The sequence below is a fragment of the Bidens hawaiensis genome, unplaced genomic scaffold, assembly GCF_021521415.1.
Source record: "Bidens hawaiensis isolate Kalapana, Puna unplaced genomic scaffold, B.hawaiensis_p1.1 tig00001463_1, whole genome shotgun sequence".
Taxonomy (NCBI): domain Eukaryota; kingdom Viridiplantae; phylum Streptophyta; class Magnoliopsida; order Asterales; family Asteraceae; genus Bidens; species Bidens hawaiensis.
In genome coordinates this window covers 136,685-154,489 of record NW_027491083.1, presented here as the reverse complement: position 1 = coordinate 154,489, position 17,805 = coordinate 136,685, and the positions used below count along the sequence as shown (strand labels likewise).

Sequence of the window (17,805 nt, the reverse complement as noted above, 5' to 3'; positions counted from 1 at the left end):
TAATTTTCAGCAACTGAAGAACACACGTCATAACTGCCCCGGTCACTTTCAGTCTTCCGGTTAATGGCTAACCTCATTCTCTAAGTCGAAACGAGGACCAAAACATATCCGAGGATATGTCCATCAAACTGAGGTAACCGACTAATTTTAAGCAATAATGACACAAATTTTTTTTTATTTTTTTTTTTTAAATAAACACAAAGGCATGGTTACTCGGGATTGATCATCCCGTTCAGCTCAATTAGGTTTTGAAATCTGGATTTATCAAACGCTTTTGTAAACAAGTCAGCAAAATTTTCAAGTGTATCAACTTTTTCGATCTTGATCAGTTTCTTCTCAGCACAATCCCGTATGAAGTGATGACGAATGTCAATATGCTTAGTTTTACTGTGCTTCACGGGATTGTTAATTACTGAGATGGCGGCAGTGTTATCAATTAAAATAGGAGTGAGTAAGAAATTCAGACCATAGTCGCGTAATTGTTGCTGAATCTACAAAACCTGAGAGCAGCAGTTGGATGCTGCCATGTATTCAGCTTCGCATGTTGAAATTGCAACTGATGTCTGTTTCTTGCACTGCCAGGAAACTAATCTTCCTCCAAGAAACTGACAGCCTCCTGTTGTTGACTTCCGACTCTGATTGCATCCCCCATAATCAGAATCTGTATATGCCACCAGTTCAACGTCTCCTCCCTTTGGGTACCACAACCCTAGTTTCGGCTTGCCTCTGAGATACCGCAAAATCCTCTTCACACCTTTCAAGTGAGATTCCTTTGGGTTTGCCTAAAAACGAGCACAAAGACAAACAGCAAACATTATATCAGGCCTAGAAGCAGTTAAATACATTAAAGAACCTATTATCGCCCGATACAGAGTTGGGTCCACATCTGCGTCACCATCTGATTCAGCACCCAATTTGTGATTGACGCAAATTGGAGTATCTATGGAGAACTGTCCTCCATCTTGAATCTTTTCAGCACATCATGAACGTACTTCGTTTGATGAATGAACATCCCGTCCTTCTTCTGATCAACCTGCAATGCTAGAAAGAAAGTTAGTTCACCCATAGCACTCATCTCGAATCGTTTCTTCATGACAGCCTCAAAATCCTGACACATGGATACTCTTGATGCAGCAAAAATGATATCATCCACGTAGACTTGAACCAGTAGGAAGTCACATCCTTCTCTCTTCACAAACAACGTACTGTCAATCAATCCCCTTTCAAAACCATTTTCCAGCAAGTAGTCCGATAATGTTGAATACCAGGCACGAGGTGCCTGATGTAACCCATATAACGCCTTGCTCAACCTGTATACGTGATCAGGAAAGTCTGGGTCAGGAAAACCCGGAGGTTGCTCAACATACACAACCTCATCAACTTTCCCGTTTAGAAACGCGCTCTTCACATCCAACTGAAATACCTTCATCTTTTTAAATGCAGCAAACGCCAAAAACAATCGAATCGCTTCTAACCGGGCGACAGGGGCGAACACCTCATTGTAATCAATACCCTCTTGCTGATTAAAACCTTTAACAACCAGCCTCGCCTTATTTCTTACGATAATCCCCTTATCATCTCTCTTACACTTGAACACCCATTTTGTGCCTATAGCATGCACATTCTTTGGTTTTTCAACCAAAGTCCAAACTTCCATTTTCTTGAACTGAGCCAACTCTTCTTGCATGGCTTCGACCCACGAGCTGTCCTTTAAAGCCATTTGATAGTTCTTTGGTTCAATTTGGCTTATAAAGCAGGAGTACAAACATTCGTTCATTATACCCGTTTCTTTAATGCTTGTATAAACACATGTGTGCTCATTCAAGCTACTTCTGGTTTGAACACTGGAGGACACATCACCTATAATATTCTCCAATGGGTGATCTTTGTGAATTCTCGTGGTCGGAACAGCACCGACATGCAAATTATCTTCCAAATTTGAAGAGATCTCATCTATGGTTGTTTCTGGTTGAGAGTGAAAAGGATTAATAAATTCTTCTTCAGTTGAGGCCGCAGGGGTATCGATAGGGTTTGATGTGGAAGGTTGAGATTTCTCAAACATCTGATGTTGCAATAGATTCTCTTCCTCATCAAGTATCATCTTCGTCACAGCTCTTTCGTCTTCTTCAGAAATTTCCAAATCAGGTACGTTAAACGACTTAAAAAGTTTAACATAGTCGAAAAGCTCAGCAGGTCCATTGCTTGGTTTTGGCGGTTGGTAACTAGTAATGTCGGTGTTACAAACCACCTCCACCTTGCAAGTCGACGTATTGAAGACCCGTCTGTTGGGAGTCCCAACAACATAACCGACTAGGATTCCCTCATCGGCTACTTCACCAAATTTCGAATTAGTCTTCAAAATCGAACAAGGAGACCCAAATGGTTCAAGACCGCACAAGTTGGGCTTCCTTCCGTGCATAAGCTCGTAACAAGTTTTTCCAAGTCTCTTAACGGTTAACACCCTATTCAGAACATAGCAGGCTGTAGCAACTGCTTCAGCCCAGAACATCACAGGAAGCTTCGAGTCTGCCAGCATAGTTCTGGCTCCTTCAATTAACGTTCGGTTCTTCCTTTCAGCCACTCCATTCTGTTGTGGAGTATACGGAGCGCTGTATTGATGTTCAATTCCCTTCTGAAGACAGAAGATTTCCATTTCAAAGTTCTTGAACTCTGTCCCATTGTCGCTTCTGATGTATTTAACTGATTTACTCATGACGTTCTCAACTTTTGTAATTAGATTCTTCACCATCTGAGTTGTCTCGTCTTTTGTTTTCAGAAAATATACCCACGAGTATCGCGAGTAGTCATCAGTTATCACCAAGCAGTAAGAAGTACCACCTAGACTTTTTACATTCACTGGACCGAAGAGATCCATATGAAGTAGTTCTAGAGTACCGGCAATAGAATTAATCTTCTTGGTGAGATGGGATTTCTTGTGTTGCTTTCCCTTCTTGCATGCTATACATTTGTCTTCAAAGTTAAAACTTTTTAAGGGAACGACCATCACAAGCCCATTCTTGACAATGAAGTTCATCTTCCGAAGATGAATATGTCCCATTCTCCTGTGCCATAATTCTGATTCTGATTCGCTTGCTTTTGTCATTAAACAGGATTCTCCAGTGGCCATTTCAGTAGACCTCATATCCATCACATATGTATTCGTTTCATGTGGAGCTTTCATTACTATCCATTCGTCTGGTATTTGAAAACCAGGCTTCAATACGATCGCTTCATTCTTCGTGAAATGGACAGTGTAATCTTTATCACAAATCTGCGACACACTCAGCAGATTGTGCTTTAATTCCTCCACAAAGTTTACATTCTCAAGTGTCATTCTCCCATTCGACACAGTTCCTCTACCGGTAATCCTTCCTCCGCTCTCACCAGCAAAACTAACTCTTGCTCCCTGAACATGTTTTAAGTCTTGCAACAAGTGTTTGTTGCCTGTCATGTGCCGGGAACAGCCGCTATCTACAATCCAAAGATTGTTGGCAGCCCTGTTCAACTGTTCCTGCACAATAAAACAAAGAGTTAGAATCTTGGGACCCAAGACCAATTGGTCTTGGATCGATACGTCCCGTACCCTGGCTTTCTCAAGTTAGCATCAGGATAATTTCTGTAAGTCCTGTTAGGGAATCTCCTTGCAGATTGAGTGTAATGCCTTTCAAACCTATGAGAGTTGAAAGTATTATATCTTGTGGTTTGGTTGAAAAACTGAGGTTTGTTTTTATAAAAACTTGAATTAGTTACATTTTTGCACTTTGAAAAGTTTTCATTTTTAGCAGTAACAAAATGACGCTTATCCTCAGTTGTATTTGGCCTCACACCTCTAAATCTCGGCTTCAGAGGGCAGTCTGCAACTAAATGCCCTAATTTGTTACATCTAAAGCAACACCAACTCTCCATTTTCTTGTCCAATGTTGGTTTGGATGTAGAGGCAGTGTTACCATCCGTATGTCTCACATAAGGTGGGACGTACGGATTGAGTGGAGAACTCTTTTTAGAAATTTTATTTTTATCTCCACCGTTGGGTAACCCTACTTTCTCTTTTGTCTGACCAGATTCGGACAACTTATCCGAATCCGATGAGACTGGACTCGAAACAGAAATATTCACACTAGAAACAGGCGAACTCGTTTCGCCACAGCTAACACTTGGTTCTACCCTTGTAATCTTGATTGGAGTTGTCTGAGTAACCTCGAAATCAACAGATTTCTGAACACTCGGATTATAGGTATAGTTGTGGTTAAAGGGTGGTGGAACTTCGTGATATCCGATTCCTCCCCTCTTTGCAGAGGTACCTTGATCACTCACGAGGTGATCAAGGATGGCCGAGGAATTCCTGAACTGCTCAAGTTTGCGGTTCAGTTCCACCACCTTCACCTGGTGGTCAGCAATCTGTTTATCCCGATCAGCAATCAATTTAGTTTTTTCTTCTAAAACTTCATAACTAAGATCAATTATTTCAATTTTCTCAGCAAGTTTAGTTTTTAAGCTTTGAATGTCTTTTTCACATGCTTTTATTTTAACTTTATAACTGTTTTCTCTTGATTTAGTAAAATGGTGATCTTCTTTAATAGTTTTAAAATCAGCATCTAAACGGACGTACTGATCAGTTATCGTAGTGAGTTGCTCAGACAAATTCTCACAACTAGTACAAATATTCTTAGTACTTACCTCGGAGCGATTATCCTTGTCATCTGCCATGAAAGCGGTTTCTTCTTCATTGGCTTTCTCATTTCCATCAACCTTCTCACATTCTTCAACTTCAGACTCAGCCATGTTCGCTTGCTCACCAGAACCACTTGAATGCGGGTTCCAGTTGTACTCACCTGCTTCTCTGGTCAACATGGCGTTAATCTCTCTGTTAACTCCAGAGTGTTGTGTAGGCCGACCTTGTCCTCGTTCAACCCTCTCATTTCTGCATTCCTTGGCAAAGTGCCCGTACTGTTGACAATTATAGCACCTTACCTTGGATTTGTCGAACCCGGGCCTACCACCAACAAACTTTCTCCCAGTTTTGTTCATAAACCGTTTTACACGCCTCACAATCATTGCCATTTGCCATTGCAAATCCATCTCCTCCAGATCATCAGCATCGATCTGGTCGTAGTCCTCATCCAGTACAGCAGGGTCCACAATCTTCCCCTGGATGTAGTTTTCGTAGGAAGCAATAAATGATGCATAGACTGCAAACTGCTCTTCAGCAGATTTTACACTCATAGGCATCTTGGAATAATTATTGCTTGAGGCATTTGCAGAAAAACCACTTGAGGATGCCTGAGGCTTTGAAGTACTTGATCCTCCAGCAACGAAACAGACATCACCGTTCATGTTCACAGAAACGTTTCCTTCATGAGAAGAGTCAGGACCTGACTCCCCTTTCGAGTAAAAAGCAGCAGATTCAGGCCTCGAACTTGAGCCTGAGTTAACCTTTGCACCATACATACCAGGGTCTTGTATCTGATCTGTTGGTGTTTCTTTTCGAACCATATTAAGCTCATAAGTTCTGAGCTTGTTTACTGCTGTTTCCAGATCATAATTTGGAAAGTCTCTGTCTTCCCTCATAAGAACGGTGTACATTTCCCACTTCGGTGGGAGAGCATCGAGAAGCTTTTCAACAATCTCTTCTTCTCGATAGGCAATCGAATAATTGCTAAGCTCTGTCATTAGATGATAGTATCTGGTGATAATATCATCCAGTGATTCGTTCTTCAAAAATTTGAAAACGGAGAACTGGGTCTTTAAGAGTTTGATCTTTGATGCACGGATACCCACATTCCCCTCGAATCTATTTTCAAGAGCATCCCAAAGCTCTCTCGCAGAAGTGTACTTTCTGAAAGTGTGGAGAACCTCTTGAGGAAGTGCCATTGTTATAGCTGCATGGGCCTTGCTCTCAGCCTCATACATTTTCTTTTCTTCGTCCTCCATTTTGCTGTACTTCTTAACCACGTCACGGCCTTCGTATTGCATAGTTGGAGGGATATATCCATCCTGGATGCACACCCACATTTTGGCATCCTGGTATTTAATGTATTGGATGAATCTGTCCTTCCATGCCACGAAGTCAGTTCCTTTCATCAACCTCGGGGCCTTAGTGGCTGACCCCGCTTCTACTTCCATCTTGACCAAATCGGAGATGTTAATTGACGACATCCTTGCGAAAACCTGAAAAACCTGAAAATAAAAAAAATATTAAAACAGCTCAGTAGGCGAAGTTAAGAATAACTTCGCTTGAAAGTTAACTTCGCTGAAAAGAGAACTTCGCTGGGTCTTAAATTCGCTTGACTTGGCGAAGTTAAAAATAACTTCGCTTAGAATGAGCGAACTTAGGAGGTAAGCGAACTTGGGTGGAAAGCGAAGTTGCGGATAACTTCGCTAAGGCGAACTTATGAGGTAAGCGAAGTTGTGGTTAACTTCGCTAATCCTTATATCTTCGCCGAAACCCTAATTCCAGTGACGGCAACTTCGCCTGAAGAATGGTAACTTCGCCCGAAGAACGGTAACTTTGCCCGATGAACAAGGAAACTGTTCAGATCTGATTTCGTCAATCCAGCAGTTTCCGATCAATGCAATGGCTTGAAAATGACTGTCAAGCACGAGCAAAACACAATCCCAACAAAAACACGTCCCGCAAATAGGTCAAACGAGACGTTTTCTACACCCGCGTGAAATCCCGAACCTCACAATCGAGCCGATGGCTCTGATACCAATTGTAGGTTCCTGGACGGATCGTACACGGGATACCGCTAACAACGCAGGTGCGGAATCCCTGCGTAGGTAGATACGAGTGTAGAGTATGTAGAGATCGAACACACAAGCAATAAACCAAACACGTTATATTGATAACAAACACGTGACTCGAGGTCACTATTACAGACAATGACACGTAACACACGAAGTGAACAGCTGAAACGAAAACCCTAAACGACCAACTCTAACTGTTTCGGCTGAAACAGTATATAAACATGACAACTTCGCCATAGGCGAAGTTGTCAATAACTTCGCTGATTCAACAAGTTCGCCAGAGCGAACTTGTTGACAACTTCGCGTGTTACAAATATAAACATAATCAAAACATAATTGCATTACAGACTCGATTACAAATGCTAGACTATGAACTACTGACACACATGTACCAACAGACTCCCCCTTGGCAGTAGCTTCATATCTTGATCTTCAAATCTTGAGTCTTGTAATCTTGCATCTCTACCCATGCGCCCCTTCTCTAACACATACCGACACCACCCGTTGATATTTCCTAGCTTGATCCTTCCAAGCAGGAATGTAGAAGATTTTCTTCTCGTTGAGCACTTTCAGATCAGCCTGCGATAGATTAACAAGATGCATCGGGTCGTAAACCCGAAGTACTTCTTGTTCATCCTCATCTTCCATTACCGCCTCAGCTGTCTCACAACCCACGTACCACCATTTTAGATCTTTGAGCACGTCCTTGGGCATGAACTTCATCGGTACTTCTTTAAGGCACCGGATCGGTTTGTATTTCATGACCATCCAAGGTTTTCCATCAACTCTCAGACCTCTATCCTTGTCTTCGACAAGTTTCCCCTTTTGTGGTTTCAGTAGCTCAAACTTTTTCTCTTTAACGCACTCTTTCCACACGATCTTCGCAATGATTCTAGCCATGTTGTCTTCACTTCTGTTTATCAATCCCAATCTGGCTAAATCTTTTACTTCACATTCTGGCAGAGTGTTTAGAGATCTCAACTTTCTCTGGAAGTACTGAAAGCCATCGTATCTCTTGATCACGAAGAGCCGCAGCTGCTCGTCGTATAACCAGCAGATAATACCTTAAACTGAAATAGATCAACTAGTCGCTCAAAACACCTAAACCTGACAAGAAAACGAACTCGCTCTCGCGCAATCCTTATTCTAGCATGCAAAGGCAATGAGACAAATCTAACTTCCTATCACCTCTCAGTCTCAAAGAAGGTGTTTAACCGCTGTACTTAATCCAAATAATCACGCAACAAAACCCTACGGTGGTACCTACCGCAAACAAACCCTAAACACCAAGCCTAGAATCAAACAATGCACCGATCAATCAATACAAAACTAATCAACCGACACACGGAGTTTATGCAATGAATCACCAAAATTTCCAGCCCTTAAACACAACCTATTTCATGTCTAAATCAAACTTTACAATAACAATTCAAGTCTATCAATCAAACAATCCATAAAACCTATCAAACACTAACAATAATCATCATCCCTAGGTAGAACTAACAAGATTAGCTGATCATATTATTTGGACAGCAGCATATACTCATTAAAAACTCCATAAAACTCATACCAATCATCTTAACAATCGTCCAACAATCAATTCTAATCATAAACAATTCAATCTCTCAAGTACTTGCAAAACAATTCAACAATTAAGAAAGAAACTAAAAGTGTATGAACAATAGAAAAGATGTAAGGATATGAGATGTTCCGGGGCTGCTCTCAGCTGTAAAAAATAGTGGTGAATGATCCCAAGGCTTGGTTCTTGTGTCTTCTTCCTTCCCTAGCTGTCACAAGCTTCAAACCTTAACCGAAAAAACTTTTTTCCTTTGCTTCCCCCTGCTGCCTGCTGCGATCGCCAGCTTCTAGGGGCTGTTAGGTTTTTAATTTTTTTATATTATGATATAAAGTAAGACTTGGGCCTCCATGATGCATTTGGGTCGGGCTTTGAGCTTTGTCTTGAAATTGTATGCGTAAAAGTCTATTAAGCTCTCCGAAAAGCTCGGTTTTTTCTTCCTTTCCACCCATAACCTACAACATGAATAAAATTATGTAAAAGCTATCTAAAAAGAGTTAAAACATATAAAATATACTATAATACGTAAATAAAATGTGCGGAAAATACGTGTGTTTTACAACACATCGGGTTTCGTGCCTAATTGAACCAAATTAAAGCATATCGTAAGGTTTCCGACAAGTCTATGGAAAGTTTAAGAGGAAAATTATATCTGCAATCATCGTTGGGTTACGTGTATAATAATCATCGAAATTGAAGTGTTACTTAGTGACATTTTCGTCAATATGATTCCCTGCTCAACTCACAAAAATATGTACTGCTTTAATAGTTTAGTTGTTTACTCCTTTTTAGTTAGTTGTTAATTGAAAATTCCAAAAAGATTTTGCTTTCTTTTTCAATTCTGCTTTAGTTTCGATTTACCAAGCTAGTGAATACATCAAAAGAAAAAAAAGAATTTGACCCCCAAAAAAAGTTTTAAGTTAATCGTGCTTAATGTATTTACAACTGGTATCAGTCGTGTTTTAACGTAAAAATCCATTTAAGTTAAACATTACCGATCAATGGTTGATCGGGTATTTTAATGTACGCAATTAAAACCTAAAATGGATTTAATTGAATATTTAATTCATTGTTAAAACCCTAATTGGATTTAATGAATATTTAATTCCTTAATGAGATTGATTCTCATTCGCTAAGGAAATTGGTGATTCGTTAAATGGTTTAACGAATGTGAAGTTATTCATTATTTAAACATAACGAATAAGTTTCTTATTCGTTATATCTTCATTCACTTCCGTTGTGCATAACGAATGGAAGACATTCGTGTGACCATTAACGAATGACACTCTTATTCGTTAGAAAAGTTAACGAATAACGTATATTCGTTAAAGTTTAACAAGTAAATCCTTATTCGTCTAAAAAGATTGACGAATCAGGTTAATAAGTTAACGAATGAGGCCATTCATTAGTTCAAAATTTGAACGAATGACCTCGGGGTGTGAAGTCTGAGGGTTTATAATCCCAAGGACAGACGAATGGGATCTCATTCTCCTGTTCCTATTCCTTCATCTTCCTAAAGAGAACTCTTGCCAAATTTTCTAGAAAAATCATACACTTGTTATCTGCTTAATCGACTAATTTCTCCGTGTTATACGGGTAATGACGATGATGATGATACAATTTGAATGATTTTTCATCGGTGTTTAAGGGTTTACCAGATTGGTTGATATATGCATGTTAACCGAACAGCGAACAATAATCAAAAACTGTTTATCGGGTTGATTATCGAGCACATGAAATACATTAGTGCATTAAAACGATTGTCGATCTTCTTTGTTAAGATTAATAGTCAAAATTCATAAGTTTTCAACAGATTGAGACGATGACGTTCGTCGTGTTTGACTTCTTTAAGTCAAAATCATGAAAATAATTGACTCTGGATTGTCAAAGTGAAAATTATTATAAATTCGTTAAGGATTAACGAATGATAGGTAAATTCGTTAAAACTTGTTAACGAATATTCACATGATTTGTTAACAAATGAATCATAACGAATCAGGCTGATTTGTTATATATTTAATTTTTTGATTCGTATGAATCATCACGAATAGGATTGATTCGGTACGGGTAACGAATGTAATCTGTTAATGTATAATGAATGTCTTATTCGTCTTAAGTCACCTAACGAATGAGATAACCATTTGTTATTCAGAATTTAAATATTTAAATATTATTCTAATATGTGATATTGATTTTTATTAACAGAAATGGCTGACGAAAACATTCAAAATCCTGATCCCGAGCAAGTTCCACTGTTATCGTGGAATGAAAGTCATAACATTTGTGCCTATCTCGAGCCGAAATTTGAGGATACACCTATCTTTGGCGGGATGATCAACTTCTTGATTCGTTCAAGAATTTACAAGACCATATCTACTCGCACTGTGGTTTATCAGAAGATTATCCATGCGTTCTGGGATACTGCTCGATTGAATGAAGCCGAGAATCAGATAAAGGCTGTTATTCAAGACAAACGAGTGGTGATTGATGTTGGAGTGATTCGAGACTCGTTGGGATTTATTGATACTATTGACGATCGACATGAATTCGAGAAGGATTTGATTAGAGGATTATTCGGTCGAGTAATGTATAATGGCAACTTGTGTAGATCGATGTACAACAAGGCAAACTTGTGTGAACAATACAAGTACTTGTTGCATGTGTTGATACACTGTCTTGGAGGACGTAAAGGTGGATTCGATGAATGTCGAACGATGCTTCAATCTACTTTCGTGGGCTTAGTGTTAAATATACCATTTAATTTCTCTGAAATGGTTTATTATCACTTGAAGGAAAACTTGACGAGCCTCCATAAGTTTTTAATGTATCCAAGGTTTTTACAGATGATCATCAATGATCTGCATCCGGACTTGATTAAAGATCAAGATGATGTTATGAAGTTGAAGCACATGGATGACGAAACAATGAGACGTTTGAGATCGTACCGAGGTCAGAGTCTTGCAGATCGACCAAAATTCAAACGTTTGATTGGTCATTTGGTGAATATTGATTATGTTGCACCACCTAATGATCGTTGGGCTCATGATGACTCTGACTCTGAACGTGAAGGTGGTGATGGTGTAAATGGTGGAGATGATGGTGGTGATGGTGGTCCATGACCACAAGCTACTTTAAGTTATGAGCAGAAACGTAAACGTAAAGGGAAAGAACCGATGGTGGAGAAGAGTGATAAAGTAAATAAGCAACGTGTTAGACGTGGGTCAGGGATTGAGATTCCGAGTCAACCGTTTGTTCGTTCTACTCCTCCTGTATCTATTTCAGATCCTATTTCCACATCTCCTATGCCTCCACAGATTCCAAGGTCACCTACTCCGGTTCATATGCCGGTATCTCCGGTACCTCCATCTATGACCTTGATTACTACTGCATGACCAGATCCTGTATTTGGTGACATTCTTCAGACAGTTTTGGCTCGTATGCCTACACCGCAGCCTACTACTCTGATAACTCCTGTTACACCTACACTGTTTCCAAGACCTAGGCATTCGTTTATGACTTTCAATTGTCCTCAGGGTCCGATGCAACTTCTTCCTCCTCATTTTTATGAGTTGTCTCCGGTTTAATCTGTTGAATCTGGTTCATATGCAACAAACCCAGATTCAAGCAGATCGTTCATTTCAGGAACAGATGCGGGCAGAGCAGCGGAATATGTTTAGACATATTCAGTTTATTCAACGAGAAAATAGGGAACTGAAAGCCCTTGTTGCTACTCAGGGGGAGAGATTGGATAAGCAGGATGAGATCATTCTTCAGTTGGCGTGTAAAGAAGATGAGTTAAAGAAGTTAAAGAATAATGAAGATGATCAGGATGGAGCAGGTGGTGGGGTAGATCAGCAACCGGGCGGCAGTTCTGCACCGTCGGCAGGTAATAAGACTGATACGAGTGCTAGTGGTGGATCTGGAGATAGTCAGTTGCAGATTGTGCCATACAAGGATTACACGAGAGCAAAACCGATTGATGTCATTCCAGCAAACATGATTTTATTTGTGGGAATGAATTGAATAGTGTATAGTATGATAAATGCGGACGATATCTAAGAAGGTGAATTTGTTGATCATTCATTAACAAAAGAACAAATTGCCTTGCTTCTGGATCTAAATGAAGAAGAGGTGGATGTGTTGGGAAAGAGTGTGGACGTGGATGTTGAAATCGAGGAAAGTACTAATACAGGCATTCCACACGGGAATGTGCCTGATTTTGATGAGGTAGAGGTTGAAGACGTTACTGCTGAGGAGTATCCTGAGTTTTACAACAACAACAACGACTCAGGTATTCCGTTCTTTACTACAGAACATTTTGATGCGGCAGAATGTCGTTTACGGGAAGAGATAGAGAAATGGAATAAAGCTGCGGAGACCAGTCATTTATCGGCAACAGAGAAAAACCGGAAACGTGCTTTGGATGGTATGTTCGAGCATAATGTGATGAAGATGAACAAGATGATCGAGACCTTTCGTTATCATGAACGGGAGGAAGTCAAATTAGCAAAGGCTCGAGCATCGGTATACCAAATGAAGAAGTACAAGCCTGCAAAAGATGTAAAAGGTAATTCGGTGTCGTGGCAGTTTGATTCTGAGCTTAAAGTATACATCGTGAAATGGGAGCACGGTATTTATTACTTCAAGCGCCCACACGATATCTTATCTATGCCTAAATGGGATGTGAGAACACTAGCAAACAGACCGTTCGTGAATCATGGGAACGATCAGTGGGCTGGGTGGTTCTATAAGCAGTTATTACATGAAACCTGTTTCGGTTTCAAGTTCTTCAAGCCACAGGTGCCTACTCATAAGTACATTGATGAGATTGATACACGCACAGGCTGGAGGAGATGATATTGCAAGTAAAGCCGCCAAAGACGACAAAGAGGGTTCCAATGAAGATATTTTCTCAGAGTCTATTCACCTCGTTTAATTATTGGTACTACGACAATCATACAGGTGAAGTGGTTATTGTATTCGGTCATGGTTCAAACACGAAGACGATACATGTAATTGATCCAATGTGGCTTGTTAACTTATCTGAATCTGACAACGATGCTTTATTTACAAGTCAGATCTGGTTTGCTGACGTATGTGACTACGAGCTTGCTATGCAGTTTCAGAAGGTTGTTAGAGTCTGTTACGCATACAAGATTCATAGTTGTATTGACTGGAAGACCAAGATGTTCCAGAGATAAAAGATAAAGAGCTCGAGACGAGGAGGAGTTTGTTGATACATGTTTTGTCCGTCTCGGTCTTTATTGATTGATAATGTAATAGTTTAATTGTATAGGGGTTATTAATGTAAAGTTGCCTAAATGTAAGGCACATTCGTTACTCCGTAAAGAATGTGTCACATTCGTCCTAATGTAAGTCTCATTCGTTAACCAAGATTAACGAATGGAACATAACGAATGTGGGCTATTAGAAATCATTAAAGTATTAACGAATAAGCGTGTTTATTCGTTAAGTAAGTGTAACGAATGACTCATTCGTTAAGTCTATCTTAACGAATGAGATCATCTCCTATATATATCCTTTGTAAGTTATCTAAAGTAACAGTTCTGATTTTTCCCAAATTCCCTCTCGTTACTCTGCCCATTTGTTCTCTCAATACACACAGTTCACTCACTAACGTATACCTTAGCCTAATCGTATTGATAATCAACATGAGCATTGTCGTAATCACAAGATCTAAATCCGTCTAAGCTCTCATAGATTGCTTTGAATAAAAACTGGTTTTAGCAAATCTCTTCGAATCAACATGATTTTCCTTTTCAACAACTTTTTCTTCAGTTAACACTGATTCTGCAACTTTGATTCTGGTTTACATATCACAATCAGAACTATGATTATCCATCTTTTCAGTTTCAACAATCTCATCATTATCAGACACATTGTTATCATGCAATGGAGTTTTAATTTCCACATTCAGTGCCTTTTTCAAACCCTTAGGTTTGTTTGGAATATAAGCATTCCACATTGGTGGAGGCACGGCATGATAATCACCACATGATGTTATGTTCTCGTTCACATCATCCTTGATTTTAGTTCCAGACATAATGTGATCAAGAACATAAGATGAAGCAGCATAACTCACTAATTTCAAGTTTACTCTTTCTGTCTCAATCTTGAGTGTTTGCAACTCAAGTTTGAGAGCTACATTCTCATTAATGTGTCTGTTAATGGCAATTTGTTTATCTTCCACAGTATGTTTTAACATTGAAATTGTCTTTTGATTTTGTTGAATGCTTGCCCATAAATTCTTTTCACATTTTTGCAATTTCATATAAGCCTCATTAACTCTATTAAGATCTAACAAAGCTTGATCATAATGTTTTTTCAACTCTTTAATTTCAAGAGTTTTGAAATCACACTCATTACATGGTAATTCGCATTTTTCACATATATTTGAGTTTAGAGTTACCTGATGTGTCATGAGTGCCTGTTCTGTTGGAGAACATTCTTCACTTGAAGTTTCAGAATCTTCATCTGTAACCAAATCTTTAACCAACTCCATTTTTAACTCAACTGATTCCTTCTTATCTTCTGATCATTTGACTTCTGAAATCATCTCATCTTCTTCATCTCCAAAGTCAATCATTCCATGAGGTACTTCTTCACCGTTAAACCAACCTGCAAAACTTTCTATGATATCAGGTGGAAATAATGAAATCAAATAGTCAGAAGGAACCTCATGAATTTTACCATATGTTCGTGGAAGTTCATCATCTGAAGTCTTATAGTCATCCACTTGATCAACCTTTTCACATTCCTCATTCTTATCCATACCCTTTTCCTTTTCAACACAATCATTCACTTTGTCTTCAACCACTTTAATCACAGTCTCATCATTATCAATAACCTTCTCATCCACCATTTCTGCTACATTTTCTTGAAACACCAAGTTCCAATCAAAACCCTTGTCCATTAAGCTGTAGCAGCTTTTTGTTATGAAGTTGATGCTTCTGTCGGTTTCTTGCCTTTTGATGATTCTGCCTCAATTCGATGATAAATTGCTTGTTTGTAGTAATCCCTACCAAAGGGATTTGCAATATTATCATCCACATTACTGTTTGTACACTCCCTCCTGAAGTGTCCTTTTTCTTTGCACCTAAAGCATCTCACTTTAGATTTATCAAAACCCAACTTTGATGTTGATCCATCTAGCACATTTCTTCTGGTTATCTCCTTGAACCTTTGAGCCCTTCTAATCACACTTGCAATGCACCACCTTATATCAATAATTTCTATTTCTTCTGGATCAATCTGGTCATAGCCTTCTTTTTTCATATTATAATTTCCAATACGACCTGCAACCAGACACTCGTATGATTCTAAAACTGATCCAAGGAATGCCATATGTTCCTTCATAGTGTTAGTGGTCAAGTTTCCTGTATTCTTCAGATTTACAGCAATGTTGCACTGTACAATATCAGGATCTTGTGTGATAGACGCTTGAGATACTGGAATCGTTCCAGAAAAACTACTACTGTAATGTGGAGTAGCAGTAACATTGGAAACACAAGCTTGTCCAGTTGACTCAGCACAAAAGGCTGTGGGAATCTTAGGATTTGAAGAAGTAGCAGATTGTGAACCTTTGAAATACAACCCAACAACTTGTGAAACTGCTGTTGATTTCATCTTCTGCTTTTTCCTAAGTTCTAATTCGTGTGCCTCAAGCTTTTCAATAAATCTAGCAAGGTTTAATCAGGCATATGCAACAGGATTTGACTGTTGGATCATTATGAAAGTGCCCCATTCTTCAGGAAGTGCGTCAGCCAGTTTATCAATGTACTCATAATCAGGCTTGTCAATGCCCAATCTTTTCATTTCATTCACCAAGTGGCAGTATCTCTCAACCAACTGCGCAAAAGTTTTCCCCTTTACTTGAGTAAAAATATCAAACTCTTTCTTCAGCAGTGCCATCTTGCTTTTCCTCATATCAGGGTTTCCTCTATCCTTGTTTAGTAGAGCTTGCCAAATTGAGTAGCACGAGCCATTGTGTTGTAGTAATTGAAAATTTTCAGCTTTAATGGCCTGCTGAAACAAATTCAGCATCTTCTTTTCTATTAAGAACTGATTTCTGTCACCTTCAGCAATTTGTGACAACCTGTAATTGCTCCCATTCTCATTCTTCAGAATAATGTATTCTTCCTCAATAGCCGTCCACGTCTCGTAGTTCAAAGCTTGTACAAACGTTTCAAACTTGTCAGCCCAAGATGGATAATCTTCCATAACGAGAAGTTTAGGTGGCTTGTTAGATGTTCCCATTTCATTCTCGAGGTTACTGTTCTGAAACAATGCAGAAGGTTGTGACACAAACGCACTAAAATTTTCCATTTTGGTCAAAGAAGGTCAACGTATAACTTCTGCTCTTGGTCAACGGATATGAATGAAGGTCAACATATAACTTCTGCTCTTGGTCAACGGATATGTATGAAGGTCAACGTATAACTATACCCACGTATATGTTTTTCACCTTATAACATATACAACGTATATGTTATACGTGAATAACATATGCGTTGATATGACATATCCGCTAAAAGATATTTTTGTGGAATTTTGGCAATTTGGAGATTCAAATGATGTAGGACTTGAGTGTAAACTTGAAGGATTTTTCACGGATAGGTAAGAAATGTCTTGTGAAAATTTGAAGGACTTTTGATGGTTGAATTTGTAGATAGAGACAAAAACCTTGAAAACTTGTGATGTTCAAGCTAGTAACGAGCCATATAGCTCTGATACCAATTGAAAGGGGATGTCATGCTGATGTATACAACAATTAGGATCTCTAGATGTTACAGCTTGTATCTCAAAGTGTGGAATCCATTGAGAGTGAACAAAACAAGTAAACATTAAGCATATTCTTCATTGATAACTTGAAAGATTACAAGATATGACTTTGTAGCAACTTTCTCTCTCTACTCTCTCTCTCTCTCTTTATCTCTCTCTCTCTCTAACATTCACCAGAAGTCTACATGATAACGCATAAGTCCCCTATTTATAGGACACATGAACAAGATTATCAAGTCCGTAAATGATATACAGCGTATATCATATACGCCGCATATGATATGCGTTGACTTGAAGACTTATGCATTGACTAACACACACAAACTATACATTTGACATTTTAGTTCTACACAGTTATATCTAATACATCTAAGACCCTAGCAATAGACATTATGCTCTAACACCAGCAAGTCCTACTATGTTGCCGAGACCTTAGCACTCACTTATGTCATTCAACCGTCCTCAGGGTCCGATGCAACCAGTACATCCGAACTTCTACCACATGTCTCCCAATGCACAGTAGTTTAATTTGCTGAACATAATACATCTGCAACAAACATAGATGCAAGCAGATCATTTATTTCAAGAGCGATTGCGAGCTAAGCAGCGGACTATGTTTCGACACATTCAGTTTATTCAAAAGGAAAACCGGGAGTTGAAAGCCCTGGTTGCTGCTCGGG

At 39.1% G+C, this 17,805-nt stretch overlaps 1 protein-coding gene across 1 annotated transcript; it reads right to left on the bottom strand.

The window, feature by feature from the left end:
• Positions 1-16,036: 16,036 nt before the first annotated feature.
• On the bottom strand, positions 16,037-16,669 carry LOC143579996 (uncharacterized). Its single transcript, XM_077063153.1, has one exon. The coding sequence runs from the start codon at positions 16,667-16,669 to the stop codon at positions 16,037-16,039; it is 633 nt and encodes a 210-aa protein (XP_076919268.1).
• Positions 16,670-17,805: the final 1,136 nt, after the last annotated feature.

Excerpts from the sequence above, each read along its gene's own strand:
- LOC143579996 (XM_077063153.1), bottom strand. The coding sequence starts at position 16,669 with ATGGAAAATTTTAGTGCGTTTGTGTCACAACCTTCTGCATTGTTTCAG.